Below are 25,460 nucleotides of genomic sequence, written 5' to 3'. Positions count from 1 at the left end.
AAGATGTTACCATAGTAATTTACTAGTGCATGGTAGTTTACTAGTGCAAACATGGGACCAAATATGCATACCTCAGGGTCATAATATCAGGGTCAGAGAAGTATAAGAAAGAAATACCAAAGCTAAAACTTCACCTAAGAAACACTAAAACTAAACCTGAATGAAGAGTGTGTTATGTGCAGGAGGCTGGGGGTATGCAAAACAAATACACCAAAGGGTGAAGGAAAGAACATGGCAGATGTGAAGTCCTAAATCTGGATACCTAACACTGATACAAACACAAATAGAAACAATTAAGGTGGAATCTTTAGAAAACATTCTACAGAGTTCAGTGGAAGGGACAGACCCTGAGATCAGTCACAATACTGACAAAGTCCACTGAAGAGACAGACAGCAGCCGCCTGGAAAAGAAGAGCAACAGAGAAAGACAGAAAAGTGAGACAGTAAGGTTGGGAGTTGGGACATGTTCACCATACAAGCAAGAGATGTCAAGGAAAAGTACTATATCAACTATACTTACCTGACTGAGAAACTGGATTGACAGGAATATAGTTGAAAAATATTCATTTGAAACGCAAAGAAAAAAAACAAGAATAGACTGTGATTCCCTTTAACTCGGTGTGGCTGATTCTGAGGAATCCCTCCGGACAACTGAGTATGTCTAAGCTGGCTGGGCAGAGTGCACTGATGTGGACTAGAAGGAGGTGGTGACATGAGCCAAGCAGTGAATCCCGGGAATACATGAGATTAGCTACACAAGACAGCAAGCAAAGTTCTTGGACGGAAACTAGATAGAACATTAAAGGTAGAAGGATGGAAATGAAAAGATGTGTGGACCTTAGAAAGATGAGAATTACAATAGTCCAAAGAAAACATTGTTCTAACAGTTAGCTCAGCTGTGGAACCCAGCCTTGGATCCCCTGTGAATGGCTCTGGGCTGGGAGGCAGGCACTAGAAGTGAAGTCCAAGTGTGAGGGAAGGAGCACCATGAAGAGCATGGGAGCCCATGGGAGAGGGCAAGAAATGTCAGTGACAGGACGGTGAGCAGGTTAGACCAAAGCTCACCTTCAACAAAACACTTTCTCCACCATTTTTAAAACCAAAGTCATGAGCCCTACATAACCACATGCCAGTAGGATCAAAGAGTCATTTAAAAAGCTAACAATCTAGTGAAGCGAGAGAGTATTCAGTTTAAGAACATCAATCTTCCATTTACAAATTAGCCCATCTCTCCTCTCCAAGTCAGTCCTTAGACTTATTTCTATGGTCATACTACTATTGATTCTAACAGTAAAGAAAACCACAGCATTTCAATTGAGTGCTGGCGCAACATTTCTTGCTAGCACAATTTGAATTTGGCTATTCCTGTTCCAATAAAACCAAAATTCAACTAAAAGTTTGCACCAACAAAATGATTTGAGAAAAGGTTCCAAAATATCCCAATGTCTACCTTACCAGGATTTGACTCTTAGCAAGATAACATGACTAGAAAGAGAAATGGAAAAAAAACAGATAATATGGTCATTGTATTTCTTATTAAACTAGCTTTAAAAGTCTCACGTAAGAACAGTGAGAGTCAGTGATACCTTCATTTTTCCGAGACTTCACCAGTGTGACCTTGGTGGGTTTTGCGGGCTGACTGGAGGCCACCGACCGCCTGTCCGAGCGAGGGGACAGGCTCCTCTCCCTGCTTGCACTCCTATCCCTTGCCCAGCTCTTCTCGCTCCTTCTGTTCGCTAAAGCACCGCGGCCAGCTCTTGGGTCATGTACTTCTTCGTCGTAGCTATCATCTTCATTATCAGACACCGGCTCAGGATCTGGGTGACTTACAGGGATCTGAACTTTCTTCTTCCTTCGGATAGTCTACAAATAAAAAGAAATAATAAACTGAACGACAGTCATATACTCTCCACTCATACATTTCCCTTGACTTACATTCACTTATGTAAATACAAAGGAGATAATAGAGTAATCACACCAATACATTTCCAAAATGGCTGTTTTCCACTCTCTTAATAAAACAGATCTGGCCAAACAGTAAATTTACTAAATCCTTCCAGAATTTATAACAATTTTCCAGGTGGTAATTAATACTTGTTGTGTAGAATGAAGGATTAGAACTATACTCTAAAGATACCACATATCTTTTTTTTTATAATGTGTGTTTTTTAATGTTCTTTAAATATTTATTTATTTATTATATGTAAGTACACTGTAGCTGTCTTCAGACACTCCAGAAGAGGGCATCAGATTTCGCTATGGATGGTTGTGAGCCACCATGTGGTTGCTGGGATTTGAACTTGGGACCTTTGGAAGAGTAGTCGGTGCTATTAACCGCTGAGCCATCTCAGCAGCCCGATACCACATATCTTATGAACACTTTGTAACCAAAACACAACAAACTCACAAGCCTGACCTCATTCCTTAATCAAAATTTGACAGTGCATCATTATCAATATGTGTAATTGTCCCAACATACTAAGTGATACATTTATTTATCGCAAACTAATGCACACCTTACTTGGTAGGAGCTCATGAGCTCAGCACACTTCCCCAACACAAACTGCCTTGTGTCTCTGTGTTGGTCCAATTTATAACTTGTCATTCTTGCATTCGTTTTCAGTGTTCCCTGTCCACTCACTTCTTTGTTTCTAAGTTCCAGATCTTTATGCATCTTCTGAATGTGCAGTTCTGTAATCCTGGAAGCCACCTGGCTCCCTCATACTGGGACACTGGGTCTCCTGGGGGCCTACAAGAGCTTCTTGGGGAACACTTGTCTTCTGACACCTTTAGCCACTCAAACTTTTTGCTCACTTCTGATTTCTCCATCTGCTTCTGTTTTCTCAGGGCTTCACTTGCAGTCACATGTAAATGACTTTCTACTGGTTTCTTCCCCTCATCAGCCATGTGTTTTGATACAATAAAAGATACTTTTTATTGATTAGGCCATCTATAAACTCATTAGTACTACCAGCAGCATTCTTGCTGCTGTTCAGCAATCCTTTCATCTGCATCTTGTTCCCGCTCAATGAAACTGCCTAACAGGTTTTTTTCATCACTCGTGAAGGTCTTGGTTGCTCGGCCCGCTTTAGTCAGTGTGTGTCTCACTTATTTAATACTTCTTTCTTGTGCTCTCAGAGATCAAGCGGACCAGCTCTGTATGTGAATAAAACCTCACCATTAGGGTATATTCTCAATGACACCCACTTCCAAGAGGTTTCCTTGTCTGTTACCAACCTGTGTGATGTGTAGCTTTAATTTTAATCTCTCCTAAATTACTTCAAATCTGCTCTGCCTGATAAATGCCTAATAATCTTGTCTTGCTACTTCCTTCCATATTATATTTTTTTCATGGCTAAATACCTTCTAAGGCTGAGGCAACACTAAACATTCTGCTTCCTACTATCCAGATAAGCCAGAGTGGGTCTTTTTGGTGAAAACAAACAAACAAGCAAGCAAGCAAGCAATGTTTGAAGTTGGAGGACAAGTAGCAAGGGAAGCCATCGTGTGGGAAAGACAAGCACTATGCTACTGAGAACAGAGGAAGGACAGCTGCCTTCTTCCCTCCCCATCTGTCTCACCTCTACTTCAATCTGCAGCCAAGTCATACTCTGCATGCATAAACCAGGCACGCTAGTGCTTCCTGCAATCTCAGACTCTGCCTTTAAGACAGTACCTTGAAATACACCCTGAACAACTCTTTTTCAGAAAATCCTGGCTTCCTCTCTCTCCTTAAGACATCAGAGTTAACAAGGGTGGTAGCTGTGGAGGGTCAGAGAAGGAAGGTAAAGTGTTCCCTGTAAACAAAGCTCAGACCAGAAAGGAGGGCCACAGGCACTTGCACACAGCTCATCACGATCCAGGCTAATGTAAGTACATAAAGGAGACAGCAGCATTAAGCTATGAGACTCCACCCCCTCTCCGTTTATTAATGAAAATTTCTATCTCAACTTAACTTAGGTACATAGCACAGAAGAGTAAGAAGCACTCACACTGGACCAACAACTGACTTTGGAACTGACTTCATTGACTTAAACGTGATGGAGAAGCTGGTGTAGTGTCCCACACCTTTCATCCCAGCACCTGGGAGGCAGAGGCAGAAGGATTTCTGTGAATGTAGAGCAGCCTGGTCTATGCAGAGTTCCAGGACAACCAAGACTACCCAGAGAGACCCTTTCTGAAAACAGGAAGGAGATTCAAAGAGCGGGGAGGGAAGAATCAAAAACTAAACAAGGATTAAGAGTAGTTGATACTTCTACTAAGTTGAACATAAAAGATACTCACAATTTTTGCGTTTTTCCCACTTTTCCTTAGCTGCTGAACAGCAAAAGCATGCTCAACGTTATCCATTGAAACTCCATTAACCATTGCAACTCGGTCATTTTCCCTAAGAGAGGAAAGAACAGCAGAAACATGTTAAAAGAAAAGCACATAAGACCTAGAAAGCTAAAGTCTTCGTTGAATGACAGGTTAATTAATCTGCTTGCCTTTAGAGCAATGATAACCCAGCATCAGCTTTCACTGCCAGGCCCTTCACAAGAGCATTTAGCAGGGAACTAACCCCATGGCAGCAGTTCCTTTTCCTTTTGAAAAGGACAGCGTTTCCCCAACCGCCTGAGCAGAACAGGCACTAACAAACAAAAAGATCACTGGTAACTAGCTGGATTAGAACACTAGATGACACTAAGTCACCAACTAACAGAGGTACTGTCATTAAACATTAAGTCTCTCTCCTTTTAAATGTCTTTGGATCCTTCCGATTATAGTCTGAATCTTTCCTTCCTGCCCTTCTTATCATCTGTACTGCACTAATCTCCTTAGTATAGACTTTCCTGTGAAAGGCCCTCAAAAGCTAGTTCCACCTGAGCTAGTTACAAGTTCTCCTTCACTCTCTTTACCTTTACAGTTACCTGGATGCTCCTTGCATCATGTATAAAGATTTCTTAAACCTAAGTGTATATTCACTTGAGGGAAATTAAGTAAGTACAGTACAGGGTATAAATAATCTGGAATAACTAACAAAAGAGGTCCATGACTAAGGACAAAAACAATGAGTGTGGGAAAAAAACAGGAGACATGATACCAGACAGAGGGATCACACTTACTGTAGCTGTCCTTCAGCTGGCCCTCCTTTTAGCACATCAGAAATCACTATGGAGGTTTCCCCACTCTGAAAATGAGGATTATCTCTTCCACCAGAGATTGCAATTCCAAATCCAAACCCAGGAGCCTAAAAACAGCAATTACAGTAAAATAGTTGTAGTAAGGACAACAAAACTGCTTACCAGCACAAGTAATGTAGAAACTATTAATTATAATTTTATGTTCATTTGATGGCTATACATTACAGTCATCCATTCTATGAGAATGTCTGTTCCAGTAAATTATACACCAGACAGAGCAATATTAAAAATGTCAACTGCATAAATATTCTACAAGCACTAAATTGATTTTAAAACTCTGAGCAGTAAGATCCTAAATGATTTTTGATAATCAGGTGGGGTCCTAAAGGGACAAGCAGAGTTCAGTGTGTCATCACTAGCACTGACACCTGGCTCAGAAAGGACAGACTTACTTCATAAGCCATCTGTCATTTTACACAATACAATGGGCACCTTAAAAATCAAGCGTTAGGTATTTCAACTTCAGTTATTCTACAAGTCTCAAAAGGAAATCTCTACACAGCAACACACCACTGTCCTACATATGTTGTATGTGTAGGAAATGCACCACATTAACATTCTTTTTTTGTATTTCAACTAAATAAATTATAATATTACAAACTTCTGAAAGAACTAAAGTTTCTATAATTGACTCAATGGCTTAGCACAGCAAAAACAATTCAACCCTTTCAAAGTGTGAGGACTGCACTGCAGCCTTGCTTCTGAACACACAGCATAGACACTGTGCTGCAGATGCCATTGTGCCCAGGAGATGACAACACCTGAAATACCTCAGGCCAGATTCAGCTGCTACTACAAGTGTTTTACTGTACATAAGACTTTCCGCTCTTACAGACACACATTGCAATCACAAGATCCAAATACTTTACCATCATTTGTCAGCAGTTAAGTATCAAATTAGTGTATCTTTGGGTTGTTTTGGGTTAGTGTTTGATTTTAAAACTTGTTTGAGCCAGGTATAATTGCACAAGCATGTAAGCCCAGTACTGGGGAGTGGAGGCAGGTGGGTCATCTTAATCTCTGTGTTGCTGACTTGAATTTCATAAGAAACTCTTCAGTGAGTTCTGGTTTAGAATTAGGACAGAATACTCATACTGACAACTATTGAGGATAACACCTGGTACTGACATCTGCCACATATGTGCACATACACAAAGCTATTTAAATAATAAAAATAACCTAAGAGTTACTAATAAAGTACATAATAACAATGAGTTTCCAATAGATCAATTTTGCCTCCCTAGCATAAATGCCTCTATTGTGTTGTATTATGTGAGGACAGGGCTGTCTTTATAACAAACTGTCATTATCAAGTTTCATATTAACAGTATGTACATTGCTAAAGGGCATACAAATGAAGTGAGGGCTGTGACAATCACCAAGCCATTTACAGATATATTATGTCTTAACAGGGCAAAACACAATCTAAAAAATACCATTATTTTTAACTGCTAAATACTCTATTATATAGATATAGCACATTTTATTGATCATTCATTAGCAAATGGGTTATTTGTGTTATTTCTACTTCTGGCTATTATAAATAAAGTTGCTGTGAGCATTCATGTACATGTTACTCATTAAGTGAGTATCTGCTTTTACTATCAGGTATATTTCTAGAAGTGGAATTATGGGTCACACGGTAGCTATATAGTTAAGTTCTGAGACATTCTACAATTGTGTTATACGATGGCTGCATCATTTTACATTAGTATCAGCAGTGTATGACAGACAGTACCCTTTTGTCTCCATGCTGACAGTTAGGCTTCAGTGGTGCACTTCCTTGATGACTAAGGATGCTGAGCATCCCTTCACTGTGCTTACTATTTAGTTACATATCTCTAGAAAGTGTCTAGTCAGAGCTTTTGCTCACTTCTCATCTGAGTTACATCTCTGCATTACTGAGTTAGTTATAAGAGTACAGGTAACAACAAACTTCAAAAAAGGTCCTTATCAAGATGTGTCCTTGTTCTGTGTTGTCGTCTCACTGTTTTGATGGTATCCTTTTTTCTTTTTCCTCTTTTAAAAAATTTTATTTGTAATCCATTTTTCACACTCCATATTCCATTCCTGTCCCTCCCCTCCACCCTCCCGACTGCTCCACATCCCATATCTCCTCCCCACCCCACCTGTCTCCATGTGGATGTGCCACCCACCACCCCAGCTGACCTCTAAACTCCCTGGGGCCTCCAGCCTCTTGAGGATTAGGTTCATCTCTGAATGAACACAGACCTGGAAATCCTCTACTGTATGTGTGTTGGGGGCCTCATATCAGCTGGTATATGCTGCTTGTTTGGTGGTCCAGTGTCTGAGAGATCTCAGGAGCCCAGATTAATTGAGACTGCAGGTCCTCCTACAGAATCACCCTTCTCCTCAGCTTCTTTCAGCCTTCCCTAATTCAACAACAGGGGACAGCTGCTTCTGTCCACTGGTTGGGTGCAAGCATCTGCATCTGACTCTTACAGCTGCTTGTTGGGTCTTTCGGAGGGCAGTCATGATAGATCCCTTTTTGTGAGCATTTCATAGCTTCAGTAATAGTGTCAGGCCTTGGGACCTCCCCTTGAGCTGGATCCCACTTTGGGCCTGTTGCTGGACCTTCTGATGTATCCTTTCAAACACCAATGTTTCCAATTTTGATAAGGCCCAATTTACCTGTTTTCTCTTTTGTTTTGGGCTTCTGACATATTTAATAAAGCACTTCCTAATGTAATGTCAATATCTATCTACTTTTGTAGTTTCTTCTTTAAGTTCTATGATTCTAGCAACACCTGGGCCTATGATTCATCATAAGTTAATTTTAAACATGAAGTGTACCAAGAAGTCCTAGTTCATCCCTTTCTATGTGGCTAAACAGCTCTCCCGGCACCACCTATTAAACAGCCACAGCCCCTGCACTGTATTGGCACTCTCATCCCAAGTTTCCCTCTTATTCAATCATTTCCTTAAAGACTTACCAGCTTACCTATAGATTCCCTTAATTTCAGTTATGTAATTTCATCTTCTAAAATTTTACCATAATATTTTAATATGAAAATAAAAATGCCTATTTCATTGCTGAGTATTCATCTTATTTCTCAAAGTATTACTAAAATGCATGCAGTTTCTAAGGAAGAACAGCTGAGAGCAAAGCGGGTGTTAGGCTGAAAGTGCAGCAGACGCCAACCTCCTTACATGTTAGTTGGGGTAGCACCTTAAGCTACCGATGGTGCTTGCTCAAAGTGTGATGGTCTTTACATGACTATGAGCACTTCAAATGTGGGTGGTCCTGCCTGAAATAGGCTCAAATTGTAAAACATGCACACATTTTACAACGGCATGAGGAAATGTACATAATTTTAAAATTCTGGTTACATGTTAAAATGATATTTTGATTGCATTCAATCGTATAATATGAAAACTTTCAATCTTTTTTTTAAAACATGAAGACTGAAATTTTTATCTTCTGTATGGGATTGTATAATAGGGTTGTTGGACAGTCCTCTTAGAGTGGCTTTGCGGATCACTATTGATCTCATATGCCCAGTAAATGTACTGGGTGTACTCTAACTAAGGAACTAGAAAACTAGGATGTCCTCCCCTGAAAAGGCTGTCACTGAGGAGCACCTGAGTGCAAAACCCAGAGGACATGCATAATCAAGCCTGACTTGTGTTTCCCTTTGACACAATTACAGGCTCTTTGAGAGCACTCCGTAGAGACTGAATTCCCAGTAAGTGGAACTCAAGAATGAACCAGACCCCAGTACTTAGGAGGCTGAGGCACCAGGATTTCTTTGAGTTTGAAGTTGTTAGCCTGGCCTACATATTAAGTTCAAGGGAAACTGAGATACACAGCAAAGTCCTGCCAAAAACTCAACACAACAAAGCAAAAAAAATGGAACTGCATTTCAATGGTTTTAGTATTATGAGATAACCCAGGTTTCCTTTGAGAATACAAATGAAAAAATAAGTCCCATCACATTATTCCTGACAGTAAAGAGAAAAGCTAAGGTGTAAGCCACGGGAGTTTCTTATGGATTTACCATCACTTGTGTGTTCCATGTCCTTCACTTACTATCCTATCATCATCTCCATCACCATCACACAGCAAGAAACATTTTCATTCCTCTGTCACAATTTCTTAGTATAGCGCATCTCAAAGTAGTGCATCTTTTAAAATGGTGGTTCAAACCTACCCTAAGCCAAAAGAATCAGAATCTTTGGTAAAAAAGAACATCCTAGCTGATTCCTCTTTCTTTACAATAAACCTGGAAGGCTATGGCTCTAGGTCAATGTCAACAAACTATGATCCAAAGGTCCAATTTGTCCAGGTTGCCATTTATTGTTGTTTTTTATTATGTATACAGTGCGTGCATGCATGTGTCCACTTGGAGGTCAGATGACAACCTTGGTGTCATTTTCCTGTTTCTTACTTTGGAGACAGGATTTCTCAGTGGCCCCCCTGAGCTACACTTGCCTGCCAGAGAGCCCAACTTGCATTCACTCCCCGGGGCTAAGATTATAAACACACGGCAACTCTTCCAGCTTTTCTACCCAGGACTGTCGAACGCAGGTCCTCAAGCAAAGATCGGCAAGCATCTTACTACCTCAACTGTCTGCTTTTATAAATATCGTTGTATTAAAACACAGCCACATTCATTCATTTGCCTACTATGGCTGCTTTTGCAATACAGCTACAGGGTAGTATATTGCCATGATAAAGATTTATTGCCTGTAAAGCCATATATTCATTGCTATCTGGATTTTCAGAAAAAAGGTTGCAGCCTCTGCTCTAGACACTCCACATTTTATTCTGAAGCAACTTAGAACACCAAAAAAAAAAAAAAAAAAAAAAAAGGTATTTAAAAGATTCTGTACTTTTGCAGCCTCAAAGTCAACTGAAATACTCTTTGGCAAAAGTCTTGCAGCTTGTTTTGGAAAAGCTATGTTTTAAGAACCTTTAAAAGGGACTGGAGAGATGGCTCCTACTGCTCTTGGGGTGTGTGTGAGGGGAGTTCAGTCCCCAGAAGCCAGGCTTATCAGCTCACAAACACCTGTAACTCCAGCAAATCTGACACCTTCTGGACTCCACAGGCATGCTCACTCACACAGCATGCACTCATACAAATAAAAAACAAAACAAAACAAAACAAAATCTCACTAAAGTCTTTAAGGAAAAAATAGCTACTTTAAAAAAAAACCAACATTCCTTCATGTTACATTGTACGGAAATGAACACATCTTTTGACATATATTACTGGCTAGATTCTACATAAGAACATGAGAGCCAGGTGGTAATGGCAACAGCACATGCCTTTTTAAATTTATTTATTTATTTACATCCTAAATGTTGTCCCCATACTGGTCTATCCCCCCCCAAAGTTCTCCATCCCCCCCTCCTTCGGCTCTGAAAGGGTGTACACACAACACACAACACACACACACACACACGGCACCCCCCTTCCCTGAGCATCAAGTCTTTACAGGATTAGGCACATCCTCTCCCACTAAAGCCAGATAAGACAGTCCTCTGCTACATATGTGTGGAAGCTGGGGAGTTGGGGGCCCTCAGACCAGCCTGTGTTACTCTTTGGTTAGTGGCTAAGTTTCTGGGAGCTCTCAGGGGAGCACACATAGCTCTATAGAGTATGAGGTTAAGTTCCTTAGGTATATGCCCCAGAGTGAAATAGATATGCCATTTGATATTTTATTTTTAATTTCTGGAGAAATCTCTAAACTAATTTCCACAATGGTTGTGTGTGATGATTTGTATATTCTTAGCCCAGGGAATGACACTATTAGGAGGTGTGGCTTTGATGGAGTGGGTGTGGCCTTTTGGAGTAGGTGTGGCCTTGGACTAGGTGTGTGAATGTGGGCAGTGGGCAGAGCTCTGCAGAGGACCTAGAACTGATAGTTCTACTCCTAACTTTGTCAACTTTTTTTTTTTGGGGGGGGGGAGGGAGATTGTTTTCTTTTTTCTTTCTTTTTTTTTTTTTTTTTGTGGTTTTTTCGAGAAAGGGTTTCTCTGTGTAGCCCTGGCTGTCCTGGAACTCACTTTGTAGACCAGGCTGGCCTCGAACTCAGAAATCCGCCTGCCTCTGCCTCCCCAGTGCTGGGATTAAAGGCGTACGCCACCACGCCCGGCGGGGATTGTTTTCTTAAGTGATAAAATGTATTCGTTAATGAAAGTAAAATTTATTGTGAAGCTCCAACAGATTCCATTCCAAATGACTATTCTGACTGTATTCTGAGAATAGAATGTTAAAGGAACCAGTCAAATCACCCATGGAAACTATAGGTGTAATTTACCGTTATCACATTACATCTCCTATTAGTGTTTTAGTTATTAAATAAGGGAAATGAAAAATATGCATATATTAGTTAAAAATTAAATGACTCTGTGGCTGAAGAGAGAGTTCATTTGACAAAGCGCCTGTTACATTAAGTCTGGCAATCTTAGTTTGGATACCCAGTACCCACATAAAACCTGGGTGTGGTGGCTGTGCACCTATATAACCCTAGTGCTGGACGCCAGCGAAGACAGGCAGATTCTTAGAGCATATTGGATCTGCCAGTGTGTAAGCTGCAGGGCCAGGGAAAGACCATAGCTCAAAAACCAAGGTGAGAGCAGCTGAAGATGACACCCAAATATGCACACGCACACATATACACTCACACACACACCAGATAAAACCTAACTTGAAAAGTTTTTTCTCCTCTGTATTATTTTCTTTATTGTTAGAAATTTGGGAATGAGGAAATATTACAGATCTGTATCTCTCATTAGCTCAAGGAAAATAGAGCAAAATTTTAAATGTTAAGGAAACAAAGCATGGTTTCAGGTCTGTGTTAGAAAAGTCATTTCAGGGCTGGCGAGATGGCTCAGTGGTTAAGAGTGCCAACTGCTCTTCCGAAGGTCCTGAGTTCAAATCCCAGCAACCACATGGTGGCTCACAACCATCCTTAACGAAATCTGATGCCCTCTTCTGTAGTATCTGAGGACAGCTACAGTGTACTTACATATAATAAATATATACATATTTTTATATACACAAATACATACATACATACACAAATACATAAATAAATAAAATTTAAAAAAAAAAAAGAAAAAAAAAAGTCATTTCAACAATCTAGGCAGGCATTCCTGGGGCAAATCTGGACGTGTGATGGCCAGTGGAGCCTGCATGCAGTGTCTGGCTTTAATAGATGCCAGTTCCCCTGCAGGGTCCCTAAGAGGTAAACAGATGAGAGGGCTAAGTCAAATGTACAGCTCTTCGGTTTTCAAAAGGTGTTAAGTGTTGTGCTGGGAACACAGCACTGAATAGCCTCGGCCTCAGCAAAAAGACACAGCACTTCTTCACCTCCTTCCTTGCAGGAATACCCCCCCCCCATTTTCGTTTTGTTGTTGTTGTTGTTGTTGTTTTGTAAACTTTATTACCAAAAAAAAAAAAAAAAAACCTTGAAAATAAACATTACACCACCCCAAAGAACCAGACCAAGTCTATCCAACTCAATCCTTTCACAACACTCTTACAGTGTAGAGTTCCTACAGCAACAAATGCAATTGGTTAATACCCAGGATGCAACAGGAATAAATTCTGGGCAGGCTGCTGGGAATGTTTTGCTAGAGCATGGCTCAAAGCTCTAAACTGTTCCTGGGAATGAACTGCAAGTTGTTAATCTTTGCCACTTGGAGCACAATTCATCTTCTGGAATAAATACTGGTAAGTGTTGTTACAGTAACACTGAAATCGGGCATTTAAGACGTTTGAAAACACCAAGAGCCAACGAACAAGGAAAAGTGATCCTCTGTTTTTTGTGAGGGAATGGGGTTAGGTGGTTCCAGACAGGGTTTCTCAGTGTGACAAAGCTCTGGCTGTTGTGGATCTTGCTCAAGGTCAGCCTGCCTCTGTCACCAAGCCCAGCTTCTGTTCATTCTTTTCAATGGACCAAAAAATGTTTACCCATGGAGGGTCCTATCATCAAAGGTCATACAATAGATGACTCTTCCCTCAAAATAAATGTTCATTTGTAAAAAACTAAAGGCTGATAATTCTTTTCAAGAACATTTGGAAAATTAAAATTACTAAATCTTAAATTTTTTTAGTTAAAATGTAAAAGGATCATAGGTGGTAGTAGTCAGCTTGATAGTAGATGATTTGCAGACCTGTAATTTGATTTTTAATTATATAATTTATGATGAAATTAATAGGCATTTCAATAAATAGCTATCTTAACCTTTAATTATTTACATTTTTAAAATTTTTCAGCCGGACGTGGTGGCGCACGCCTTTAATCCCAGCACTCGGGAGGCAGAGGCAGGCGGATTTCTGAGTTCGAGGCCAGCCTGGTCTACAAAGTGAGTGCCAGGACAGCCAGGGCTACACAGAGAAACCCTGTCTCGAAAAACCAAAAAAAAAAAAAAAAAAAAATTTTTTTCAAGCTTCTATGACCTATAAATTTAGCTTCATACAAAATCAGCAACTGGATTTGTACATCTAACCATTTTGTGTGTTTTCTTCTTTAATCACTTTTATTTTAATTGAAATCATTTGTTTTACATTATCATACATGAGTACTATCTTGACATCATTTCCAACCTTCCTTCTTCCTCTACAACTCCTTCTGTGACACCCCAACCCTCTCAAATTCATGACATCTTTGCTACTTTATAGCCCCCCCCCCCACACACACACACACACATACCACTTTAACAATGATCTTGCAAAACCAAGGACTTGTAATGATGAAATTGGCAACCAGTAACAGTATCCTTTGCTAAGCTATTCATAAACTTTATATTTAGTATAAGAGAGAAAGGCGATGTAGCTCGTCACAAGTGTCCCTGACTTGAATGAGATCCAAAGTTTGATCCCATAAAAATGAAAAGAGCTGTATCAATCAAGGCAAAGGTAACTGGTAAAAAGTAAGCATGCAGCTCAGTAGGGAGTAAAAAATATGGATGCACACATGCATGGTCAGCTCATGTTTGCTAAATGTAAAAAGGCAACTAAATGGAGAAAGTGTAATCTTTTCAACAAAATGTTACTCAAGATGGTAAGACATCCATATAAAAAGCTGTCATATTTACCACATACAAAAGTTAATCCACATACAACTTCTAGAAAAAAAAAAAAAGCACACATAGAAAGCCTTTTACATCACGATTGGCAAAGATTTCTGAAATTCAAAACCAAAAAAAAAAAAAAAAAAAAACCTATGACTGATGAAAACAAAAACATGGCCAGAAGGCAGAGAACAACTGGGCCAGGAGAAACATAAAACAATACTTGATCATGAATCTGTGTCCAGAACACATAAAGAACTCTTCAAACGCCAACTCTGTGTACCAAAATCATAGTAAACAAAATGGCAATCCATGGAATCAAAAAAAAAAAGAATACTTCCAAGTCATATTTCATATTGGTCTTGTAGGCAGTCTGTGAAGTACTCTCTTGATGACTGGTTGATTGTGGTAGTACCCCAATTCTAGGGAGGTCTCACCTGGACCAAGCAAGTTGATAGAGGTTGCACATGCCTTCAGTTTCAGCACTCCACAGGCAAAGACAGATGGATCTCTGAGTTTGAGACCAGCCTGGGCTACAGAGTGAGTTCCGGAGCTACCCAGAGAAACTCTGTCTCAACAACAACTACAACAAGCAAGTTGCACAAGTCAGAGAAGCAGCATTCCTCTGCGATCACCGTTACTGCCTCAGAGTACTGGATGAACTGTGTGTTATCGGAACATGTAAACTCTTTCCTCCCAAGTTGGTCATGGTGTTTATCACATCAATAGAGAGGAAAGCACCACAACACTTAAAAGACGAGAAATGGAGATGGCAAGTACATGAAAACACATTTAACATGATCCGCCGTGTGGTTCATGAGACACCATTTCCTACTATACAGACACTGGGCTCAACCCCAGAATCACTGGGGCACTTAAGAATAGAGAATGAAGTGTGTATTAGTTAACTATCACTGTGGCAAAATATCTTGAGATTCAGCTCAAGAGAAGGAGGGTTGATTTATTTTAGTTTATGGTATAAGGAAGGATACAGTCTAACATAGTAGGAATTGCATGGTGATTGGAGTAAAATGCAGCCAGTAGTCTTTTTAGTCAGGAAGTGGAGAGAGACCATGTACTCCACAAGATGCCTCCTTTGTATTACGGCTCAAGACTACAGAAATACTACTACCCATAGTCAGGGAGGGTCTTCCCTCCTCCGTTAAACATATCCACAGGTATGCCTCATTTTGTCTCTTAGATGATTCCAAATTCAGTCAACTTGGCAATAAAGACTGATCATTACAAGGTGCTCAGCATTAATGTACAGAGAAATACAAACTAAAAGAGTTATAATGAGATACTACTAGACATCTACTAGAATAGCTAAACTCAAAGGTTAAAACCAACAATATCAAGAGCTGTGGAGAAGACAGACTCATACGTTGCTGGTGAGAAGGCACATCCAATCAGCCATGTCCTATAAAAGTAACAGCTAGCATAAAACCCACTGTCAAGGAAACTGCATACTAACTCAGATTTATTCATAATCAACAAAAACTGTAAACAACCTAAATGTAGCATCAAATATAGTATGAGTAAGCTATTATACACTCATAAAATGGGGTGGGATTTAGTAATAACCAAGAATTAGATAGCAACACAAGCAACATTATTGAAGTCTCAAATGCATTAATCTAAGCATGTGAAACCAGTCTCAAAAAGCTACTTATTACACAAATCCATCTATAAGACATCCTGGAAAAAGTCAAAGTTTAAAAAGACAGATCAGTGGCCCAATGCAGACTGTAAGGGGAAAGAGTTGACCACAAAGAGATTTGAACACAGTTTTAAGGTAATGGAGTCATTCTGCATTTTGAGTGGAATATTAGTTATGTAACTATGTCAAAACTCAGAACTATATACTAGATGAGTGTGAATTTACTGTTATATAAATTACAACAATAAAAATGATAAATGTATTAAGAAAAATAAATGTAATACATAAAATGCTACCAACCCATTATATCACAATCAAGCAATCAAAGACATAAAGTATAAAATTATTTTATGTATAATCAAGCTCTGATGCAGAGATGCTACCAATTAAGCACAATGAAAACAACAGAAGCTCAGCTTTACAAGTTAAAAGTTAAGATAGGTGTTATTGAAATGACTTCTCCATTTAGTAAGACAGGAAAAGGTCAACCATACCCTTCCTGGAAGCACTTTATTTGAATAATTAACTAGCTCTATCAAATCCTCATGAGATAATCAGGTGCTAAGTGCTCAGGAACATAGTTTTCCCACCTCCAGTTGTCAACTGCTCAGAAATAATCAGTGTAAGGCATATGCCATTTATTTAAACACTCTCTAAGCAGGAGAACCATCAGTAGAGTCAGTTCTGCTAAAAAGAAGAAAAAGGGTAAATTTAAGGAGCCATACTTGAAAACAGAAAAAGCATGAATTGGTGTTGTTATCCCTATAGCATTTTATTTAGTTTTTCCTTTTTGAGACAAAGTTTTTATACATAGCCCTGGCCATTCTGCAACTTGTTATATAAAGCAGGCTGAGCTGTGCTACATGACACCCAGCTACTTTTTTAAAGTTTTTATTTCTATGTGTGTGTAAGGGTGTCTGCAGAGGCCAGAAGAGGCCATCAGATCCTCTGGAGGTGGAGGTACAGACAGCTGTGAGCAGCCAAACATGGGACCATCAACTAAACTCTTTTTAAAGTCTTTTTAAAGAACAAGCACTATTTCCACTGAGCCATGTCTCCAGCTCCTAGCCTAACTTTCAATACATAAACACCACAGTTTACAACACAGGTTGGATTTCTTCCCCATTTCTAAAGCAACAAAAAAGCAAAAGTAGAATTAAAATCCAGACCAATCTGATCCCAAAGCTGGTATTTCCACTGTTTACTAATAATCTTTCCTATCTGCAATGCTTGGGCTATACATGCTTCAAATGAACAATTATCTTTTTAGAATATGGCCTCCCCACAACATGCATACCAACCTGCTAAGTAGCTAAGGATGATTTTGAATTTCTGACTTCCGGGTTTCACAGATGAGAATTTAATGTGATTCTGGGGATGGAAGAGGGCTTCCTACATGCTACAACTAAGCTCACTATCAACTGAGTTTATCCTAAGTTCTTTCAAGATTTTAATAAGAACATATCTTAATATTAAACCCCAAGCATACAAACATGTATATACAACCAGTTTATAATATATAATCTTTTATCCATCATTCAAAATTCTAAGCAACAAATCACTTAATTTTAGAGATTAAAATAGCAAATACATAAGAAATAACCAAAGCATATGTGAAAAAGTAATCATGCTTACTTCTGACCTTAATGAAGAACTTATTATAAATCTAATTTTAAACAAAAGAATATAGAAAAAAATTCCCCTTTCTTTTGGCTTCCTGACATCTGGCTTTCCTCTATTGTTTTCAAAGCTTCCAGTATCCTGAATTATAACACGATTATTTACTGCAGCAGAAACTCACCCTGTGAAGCGTCACTGTGTGCTGTTCCCATATAGCCGTTTCCTCCATTGCTGTGCTCTGATAAAGGAAAAGAAAACAAAGCATTTACCTTTAAAAGAAAAACTAAGTATTTAATAAAGTAAAAGAAAGCATTCTGGAAACAACTCGGCACAATAAAATACCAAGACTTGCACTGTAAATATTAAAAGTATTCTAGAAACCACTTAGTAACTATGAAAGGGTTGTTTTTGTTTTAAGAGATAGGAAACCACACACAGGAACTCCCTTTGTTTTAACTTAATTTGGACAGACACCACTCTACACGTAACACAGCAGAATTGAGTTAAAACTAGAAAATTCAGCAACTTTATGCTTACCATCAGACAGACAAGATCTAAGTGGACTTACAAGCATTTTTCATGCAGCACACAAGAAAAGGTACCTCTGAACTCAGTATTTGTAAATACACGTTCCAGAAAAACAAATTTAGACCATCTGAGAGATTAAAGTCACTATTCTATCCAGTTTCAGTTTTATGTCAGAATCACTTCCTCTAAGTTCATGTATAGTCATACAGAAAGAGGCTTTTATGTTACACATACCATAAACATGCATTTACTAAAACATTAAAACAAAAATCTCAAGGCCCCAATCCCCCAGATCCATAAACAATCAGTGTAAATCCTAGCCAGTCCACAGGGTAGCTGCATTTTATCTCCTACCATCAGTCTCTCATAGAGATAATAAGATGATCTGAAAGTTGAACACTAAAAATTTAAAAACAACATTTCCTTCAATGTTGGGTTAACAACTCTTGATAGTTTAAAGTAATGCAGCCCCTCTTAACACTACTTTTTAATAAATTGGGATGCTTATTCTAGAGGAGGAGGAGGAAGAGGAGGAGGAGGAGGAAGAGGAAGATCTTTTCAGCATGGTGAAGTGACGGTAGCATGGCATAGTCACATCGTCCTTCATCAGCTATTACTATAAGTGTCTTTCACCAGTGAGATCTGTCTCTGTTACATAGTTATCAGTAGCATCACAAGACGACTCACATCAAGGTGACAGAGACCTATTTCTTTCTTCCCACAGTAACTTTAATTGAAGATTAATGCCACTTTAGAAAATGAACTCCTATAAAGGAAGCCTGCTTCCCTAAATTCAAAGCAACTAGACTGACTTTCCTCCCAAATGAATAAGGGACGAGAGAGAAAGGATCTCTGTGTTCACTCCCATAGATAAGAACTGCCAACTTTACCAGCTTTTGTTTCAACCTTCCAATGATGAGCAGCAAAACTTTCTTTTAATGAGACTTGCCTGGAAACAAAACTGTTTTGTGTTTTTAAAAAAAACTGACCAGATTTTAAGACAGACAGACAGACAAACACACACACACACACACACACACACACACACACACTGCACAAAGCTTCCTCCATCCATGTGAAACACTGACCATGAGGAGCAGATGCACTGAACAGCCACAGTTCACTAAAACACACAGAATGAAGTGTCTGCAATAACTGCCAGGCTGAGCAATCTCAGCTGATGCTAACAATGAAAACTGCTTGCAGAGCTCTAAACTGGTTTCTCTGGGATCCACTTTGTTGACTAGTAGCAGTGCTTCACTGACTTCTTAATCCCCTCCCCATCAGTCTAAACTGTTAAATGATCTGATAACTGGCACTTTCCTCGGTTACTATCTTATGAAAAGTGTGTGGTTCTCCACAAGGCTGTGATGATCACATAAGTTTACACTGTTGGGCAAAGGAGAGCAGATTATACAACAGCTTGGGTATTGCCAAAAATCTAATTTTGTTTAAGCCAAAGTGAAGAGGAAGTTGAAAGGATATGAAAAGGTTCACACTGATCAGCTTGAAATAAAGGGAGTGTGGGTGGTATTCCTCATCAGGTGTTCTATCTTTTTGTTCTTTTTTACTCATAATAAACTGGCAACATATTTCACACTACATTCACATTCCACTGTTACTGGAAGTTCCAAACATTTGCTTCTAGTTGGACTTTTTGTTTTAAAGGTTTTGTTTACTAAGTTATGAAAATGATTGAGAATGAACTGGACACTTTAGAATAGGGCGGACATTCTCTGGAAGAATACCTACAAAATTCTGAAGAGAAAAGGAAACTGGCTGGGGAGGCTTACCTTGACTGTTAAGACTTTTTGTACTGTTTTATAATGCTCATCTACTGCTGTGAAAAGAAATTTAAGTGCAAACTTAATTTTCATGCTATAAATGTATAAATCTATTTAAAAATGAATCAAGCCGGGCGTGGTGGCTCACGCCTTTAATCCCAGCACTCGGGAGGCAGAGGCAGGCGGATTTCTGAGTTCGAGGCCAGCCTGGTCTACAAAGTGAGTTCCAGGACAGCCAGGGCTACACAGAGAAACCCTGTCTCGAAAAACCAAAAAATAAATAAATAAATAAATAAATAAATAAATAAAAATAAAAATGAATCATTGTAAAATCCACGTAAGTGCCTCTGTTTAAACCATCATCAGTCCCACTCTAAAACTGTCTAGGCTTGTAGGAAACTAAGAAACAGGACATTAATCTGCTAAGCATGATAATTCTGCTTCTAGTTCTCTGTTGACTACACAAGATACACAGACAATGAGCTAGCCTAGAAATAAGATCAGAACCCAAGCTGTTAAAAATCTTAGTTTTCCTCACCTATAAGATCAGGAAATTAGACTAAATTATCTCAAGGAGAAATGTCTTCCCAGTTCCAAAGGTCTATTTATTAAAGTGTACTACAGAATAGATTACAAATTCAATAATTAGCATCAAAAGTGACTGCAATTCACGGTTGCTGTATTAGTTTTGCACACACTTCTAAGTCTGCATCAACTGACTAGAATCATAATTTCAAAAGAAGCAAAAAGCTGTATTTCAGAATCTGCCAAGAGTTTGTTTGGTTTCTTTGTTCTAAGCTCCAGCTGGCAAATACACTACTCAGATCACCAATCTGAAGGGCTTCCTGCCAACTCTCGATCCTAATTCTAGGCAGTTCCATCATCCTTTACACCAATTACAAATCAAATGGGAGAAAGCAAGCCTGGAGAGCTGAACTGACAAGGAGCTCACTTTCCTAGGTCTGAGCAGTACATGGATGGCATGTGTGGTGGTGTACTGTTGAGAACTTTAAACTCAAACAGTGCAATCAGAATTCATCCTGAAGACCATAAATGGAAGGCAAATTTAAGACAGAAAGAAAGGAAAGTTAACATGAGACGGAGGGAGCTCTAGGCAAGGCAGTAGTGGTGCATGCCTTTACTCTTAACACTGGGGAAACAGAGATAGGCAGATATAATATCTCTGAGTTCCAGGACAGCCTGGGCTATACAGAGAAACTCGGTCTTGAAAAATCAAAACAAAACATAACAAAAAAAAAAAAAAAAAAAAAGCCAGTTCTGAAAGTACAGTTACAAATGTGGTCTCACACATGCATAAATTGAGGTACCCAGGGTTTACATTTCTGAAAATCAAGACTGAGACCTAGATAGAGTAGATCTGGATCTAAGAGTAATCAACCAACACGACTGTAGAACTGAAACCAAGATCTATTTACAAAGGACTAAGATGACCCTACAGACTACAACTACTCTAGGGAAGGAAGGACCAAGTGGACCTTAACAGTTGCCAGTGAGAATACATAAAAACCCCCAGAGCCAATACAAAACATTCTTTACTGTTCAGAGAATACACCAAAATACAAGAACTGAACATCTCCTAATCTGAGACCAATATTCTTTGTTATCTAACATCACAAAAGAACAACATTTCCATGAGTTTTAGAAATGCTAGATCCTTATTTGACTAGAAAATTACTGTTGCTAGGCAGTGGTGGTGCACGCCTTTAATCCCAGCACTTGGGAGGCAGAGGCAGGAGAATTTCTGAGTTCGAGGCCATCCTGGTCTACAGAGTGAATTCCAGGACAGCCAGGGCTACACAGAAAAACCCTGTCTCGAAAAAGGAAAAAAAGAAAGAAAAGAAATTGCTGTTAAAGCACCCCGAACTGTTCTGCACGGCTCCCAGCCCCATCAGGAAAGCCAAGCACTCCCGCTCTCTCTGGAAGCGACTCTGTTCCCTACGCCCTTCCCATTCCCTGGAGCGCCAAGGTTTGGGGGTTTTATTTGTTTGTTGTTGTTGTTTTGTTTTGTTTTTCATTGTGTTTTATTTTTGTTGTTGGCTTTTATTCAATCTAAAGTAGAATACAACACTACTTCTTGGGGTAAAACTGAGTGAGAAACTAAGAATGCAGGGATGGACCTTGACCTGTGAATTTTCAAATACACCATGTCATACTCTAACCACTGTTCTACAAATGAAGCACAAAGATGGGGACTAAAATGTGTTCAAAGATAGCAGATGGCAAACAGTGGCAGTGATCTAAGGACATCACTTCAGTTCTGGAAACAGAGATGCACAGATCAGCCTTAAGTTCAATGCTGTGAGGGTCTCAGGAGACACCCAGAGCAGCCAGGGACTCAACACAACTCACAGATACAAGAGGAAAAAACAAACAACAACAACAAAAATCCACCTCATTAAATGTAAGAATTCAAGTAGTTATTATAAGCATGCAGTGAGTACAGAATAGAAATTGTGTAACAAGTGAGCAGAAATGGAACACTGAGTTACAGTGTGAGAGACACTGACACTGCAGGGAACCAGCAGCTCTGGAAACGCAGCGCTTCAGAGTTTAAGTTTAAAGAAAATCACGTAGCAAAACGAAAAATGTCAATTTTGTAAAAGAAAGCCTATTTCTGTATTTATAGGAAAAGGGCTGGCTTTAGAATCATATATTTAAGCTTTTGTACTTGTCTAATTGAACAGACATATATAAACCTTCTAAACTACAAATAACATGAGTTTTAAAGTAAGCAGACAAAAATAGTTTACTCTGTTAGAAGTTAGGACAGAGTCACCCTTGTGCACGGGCATAGAAGTTGGAAGAAACTATGCCTATGATCTATCTATTTAATGTACCATTTAAAAAAAAAAAAAACTTTAAAATAATTCATGTGGGTTCAACAAGTGAAGCAGGAGCTGTCCCTAAAGCTGTTGCATGTCTGTGGAATCCATTCCCCTAACTGAACTGCCTCATTTGGCCTGAGTGAGAGAGGATGCGCCTAATCCTACAGACATTTGATGTGTCAGGATGGGGGGATATGGGAGGGTGGAGTGAAGTACTCTCTCAGAGAAGGGGATAGGGGAGGGACTGTGTGAGAGGGGACCAGGAGTGGGGACAGCAATCAAAATGTAAAATGAATAAATAAATCAATGGAAAAAAATTAAAAGTGTGCCAATTTTTTAAAAAAAACTTCAAAATAAAGTAATTTTGATGCTGGGCGTGGTAGCGCATGCCTTTAATCCCAGCACTCGGGAGGCAGAGGCAGGCGGATTTCTGAGTTCGAGGCCAGCCTGGTCTACAAAGTGAGTTCCAGGACAGCTAGGGCTATACAGAGAAACCCTGTCTCAAAAAAACAAAAACAAAAACAAAAAAACAAAAACAAAAAAAAGTAATTTGATGATAAAAGCTGTAATGGAATTGGTAAAAATAAGTCAAATATACATAATTTGTCTTTTTTTGTCTTTTTTTTTATTAGGTATTTTCCTCAATTACATTTCCAATGCTATCCAAAAAATTCCCCAATACACTCCCCCCCCCCAGTCTCCCACCCACCCACCCCCACACCCCTTGGCCCTGGCATTCCCCTGGACTGGGGCATATAAAGTTGGCAAGTCCAATGGGCCTCTCTTTCCAGTGATGGCCGACTAGGCCATCTTTTGATACAAATGCAGCTAGAGTCAAGAGCTCTGGGGTACTGGTTAGTTCATAATAATGTTCCACCTATGGGGTTGCAGTTCCCTTTAGCTCCTTGGGTACTTTCTCTAGCTCCTCCATTGGGGGCCCTGTGATCCATCCAATAGCTGACTGTGAGCATCCACTTCTGTGTTTGCTAGGCCCCGGTTTGTCTGTCTTTTTAAAAAGAAAACATTGGAACAATTCATTGTAGTACTTTGAAAAACTGGTACTTTTTTTCTGTTACTAAGTGTTTATTCTGTCTTTCTTACAAACAGTAACAGTGGATAAACAAGCAGCACATGGAAAGACCTTTCTTTTTAAGCCAGGAGGTGGTGGCCTTTAATCCCAGCACTTGGGAGGCAGAGGCAGGCGGATTTCTGAGTTCCGAGGCCAGCCTGGTCTACAGAGTGAGTTCCAGGACAGCTAGGGCTATACAGAGAAACCCTGTCTTGAAAAACCAAAAAAAAAAAAAAAAAAAAAAAAGAAAAGAAAAGAAAAGAAAGAAAGAAAGAGAAAAGAAAAGACGTTTTTCTTAGCTATACCAGCTAATAAATCACAAAAAAATAAAATTTAAACACCATCATCTGGGAATACCTAGTGAATTAAGAAATCTAGGCAAGCACTCAGAAAGGGGGGGGGGGGAAGAGGAGGTAGGAGGAAGAGGAAGAAGAAAGGAGGAAGAGAAGGAAGAAGGAGAGGGAGAAAGAGGAGGAAGGAGAAAGAGGAGGAAGGAGAAGAAGAAAGAGGAGGAAGGAGAAGAAGGAAGAGGAGGAGGAGGGAAAGCTCTAAGAAACTACAAAGACCTTAGAATCTGGTATGACTTATAAAGCCAGGTGTGGCAAACCTAGGCCTTTATTTCAGGGAAGGCATGAAGAACAGGAGTTCAAGGTACATGGAGAGTTTAGGACCAGCCTGGGCTACATGAGACCATGTGGGAGGGTGAGGAGGGAAGGAAAGATCTTACAAAGAAATGTTCTGGGTACTGGGCTCATAAATTGGTATCTGTACTAAAATGAGAATAACATCGAAGATTAATCATAATTTCCATTTGAAATGTTTTCTACTTAAAAAAAAAAAAAGAAAAAGAAACACAACTTGAAATCATTAATATGAGAAGACCCAAACCTAGAGTGCTGCTATCATGATCCAGCTAGCACTAAGAAAATTTCTCTGCACCAGTTACTTCAGCAGCTGCCTTCTTTTCAGGAACACAAAAAGTAGTAGTCTTAGAGATAAGCAAGTATATTACAGGAGCACTTTAAAAGATTATCTAATACAATATAACAACGTAAAATAAATTAACTCTTTATCAAATAGCCAGCTTCAAGTGGTAGAAAGATACATAGTGAAAGGATCTTAATGCTGCTGGAATTCTAATCAGTACAATCTCTTAGTGCCAGACAGGGAGGGATGGATGTGGAAAACATCCCAGGTAAAGAAAACAGCCTAATCAAGAGCCCCATCCCTAGCAGGAAGTGTCTCAACTCATTCAAATGATCTGCATTTATTAAGTGCTAGGATAATCTAAGCTCTGCAACAGCCAGTTATAATCAATATGACTGTGCTTCTCTAGTGGGAGACACGGATGATCCAAACACTTCAGGGCTTGATACATAATCATGGGCTTAAATAAATACTACCTAGAAAGAAAACCAGTGCCCTGAGAGGAGTAAAGAGAAAGCTGGCAGACGTGCCTGGCAGACCTGCAGAAAGGCTGGAAGAGATGCCTGCAAGGTTACGTAAACATCCTTACAGCTCTTTCAAAGGATTGGAGTTTGGCTCCCAACACCCATATCGAGTAGCTCACAACCACCTGGAACTTCAGCTCTAAGAGATCTGATACCCTCATCTGGTCTGTGAGCAACCACACCACACACACACACACACACACACACACACACACGTGCTTTAATAAGTGAGAAAAGGAAAGCAAAGTTTGTCAACAGAGGGCAAAGAAAACG

At 39.5% G+C, this 25,460-nt stretch overlaps 1 protein-coding gene across 3 annotated transcripts in view; it reads right to left on the bottom strand.

The window, feature by feature from the left end:
• The window catches only part of Tjp1 (tight junction protein 1), a 231,171-nt gene that overhangs the window by 42,987 nt on the left and 162,724 nt on the right, over positions 1-25,460 (bottom strand). For all 3 annotated transcript variants that reach the window (XM_085841666.1, XM_085841667.1, XM_085841668.1), the window contains exons 3-6: positions 17,691-17,747; positions 5,106-5,230; positions 4,285-4,387; positions 1,587-1,863 (exon numbers count right to left, since the gene is read on the bottom strand). In XM_085841666.1, coding sequence (XP_085697792.1) covers positions 1,587-1,863; positions 4,285-4,387; positions 5,106-5,230; positions 17,691-17,747 — 562 coding nt within the window. The remainder of the gene's footprint in view (positions 1-1,586; positions 1,864-4,284; positions 4,388-5,105; positions 5,231-17,690; positions 17,748-25,460) is intronic.

Source organism: Mus caroli, unplaced genomic scaffold (assembly GCF_978045245.1).
Source record: "Mus caroli unplaced genomic scaffold, Mus_caroli_1 scaffold_8, whole genome shotgun sequence".
Lineage (NCBI taxonomy): Eukaryota > Metazoa > Chordata > Mammalia > Rodentia > Muridae > Mus > Mus caroli.
Note: the sequence above shows the minus strand (reverse complement) of the source record. Positions and strands in the feature narration are given on the sequence as shown.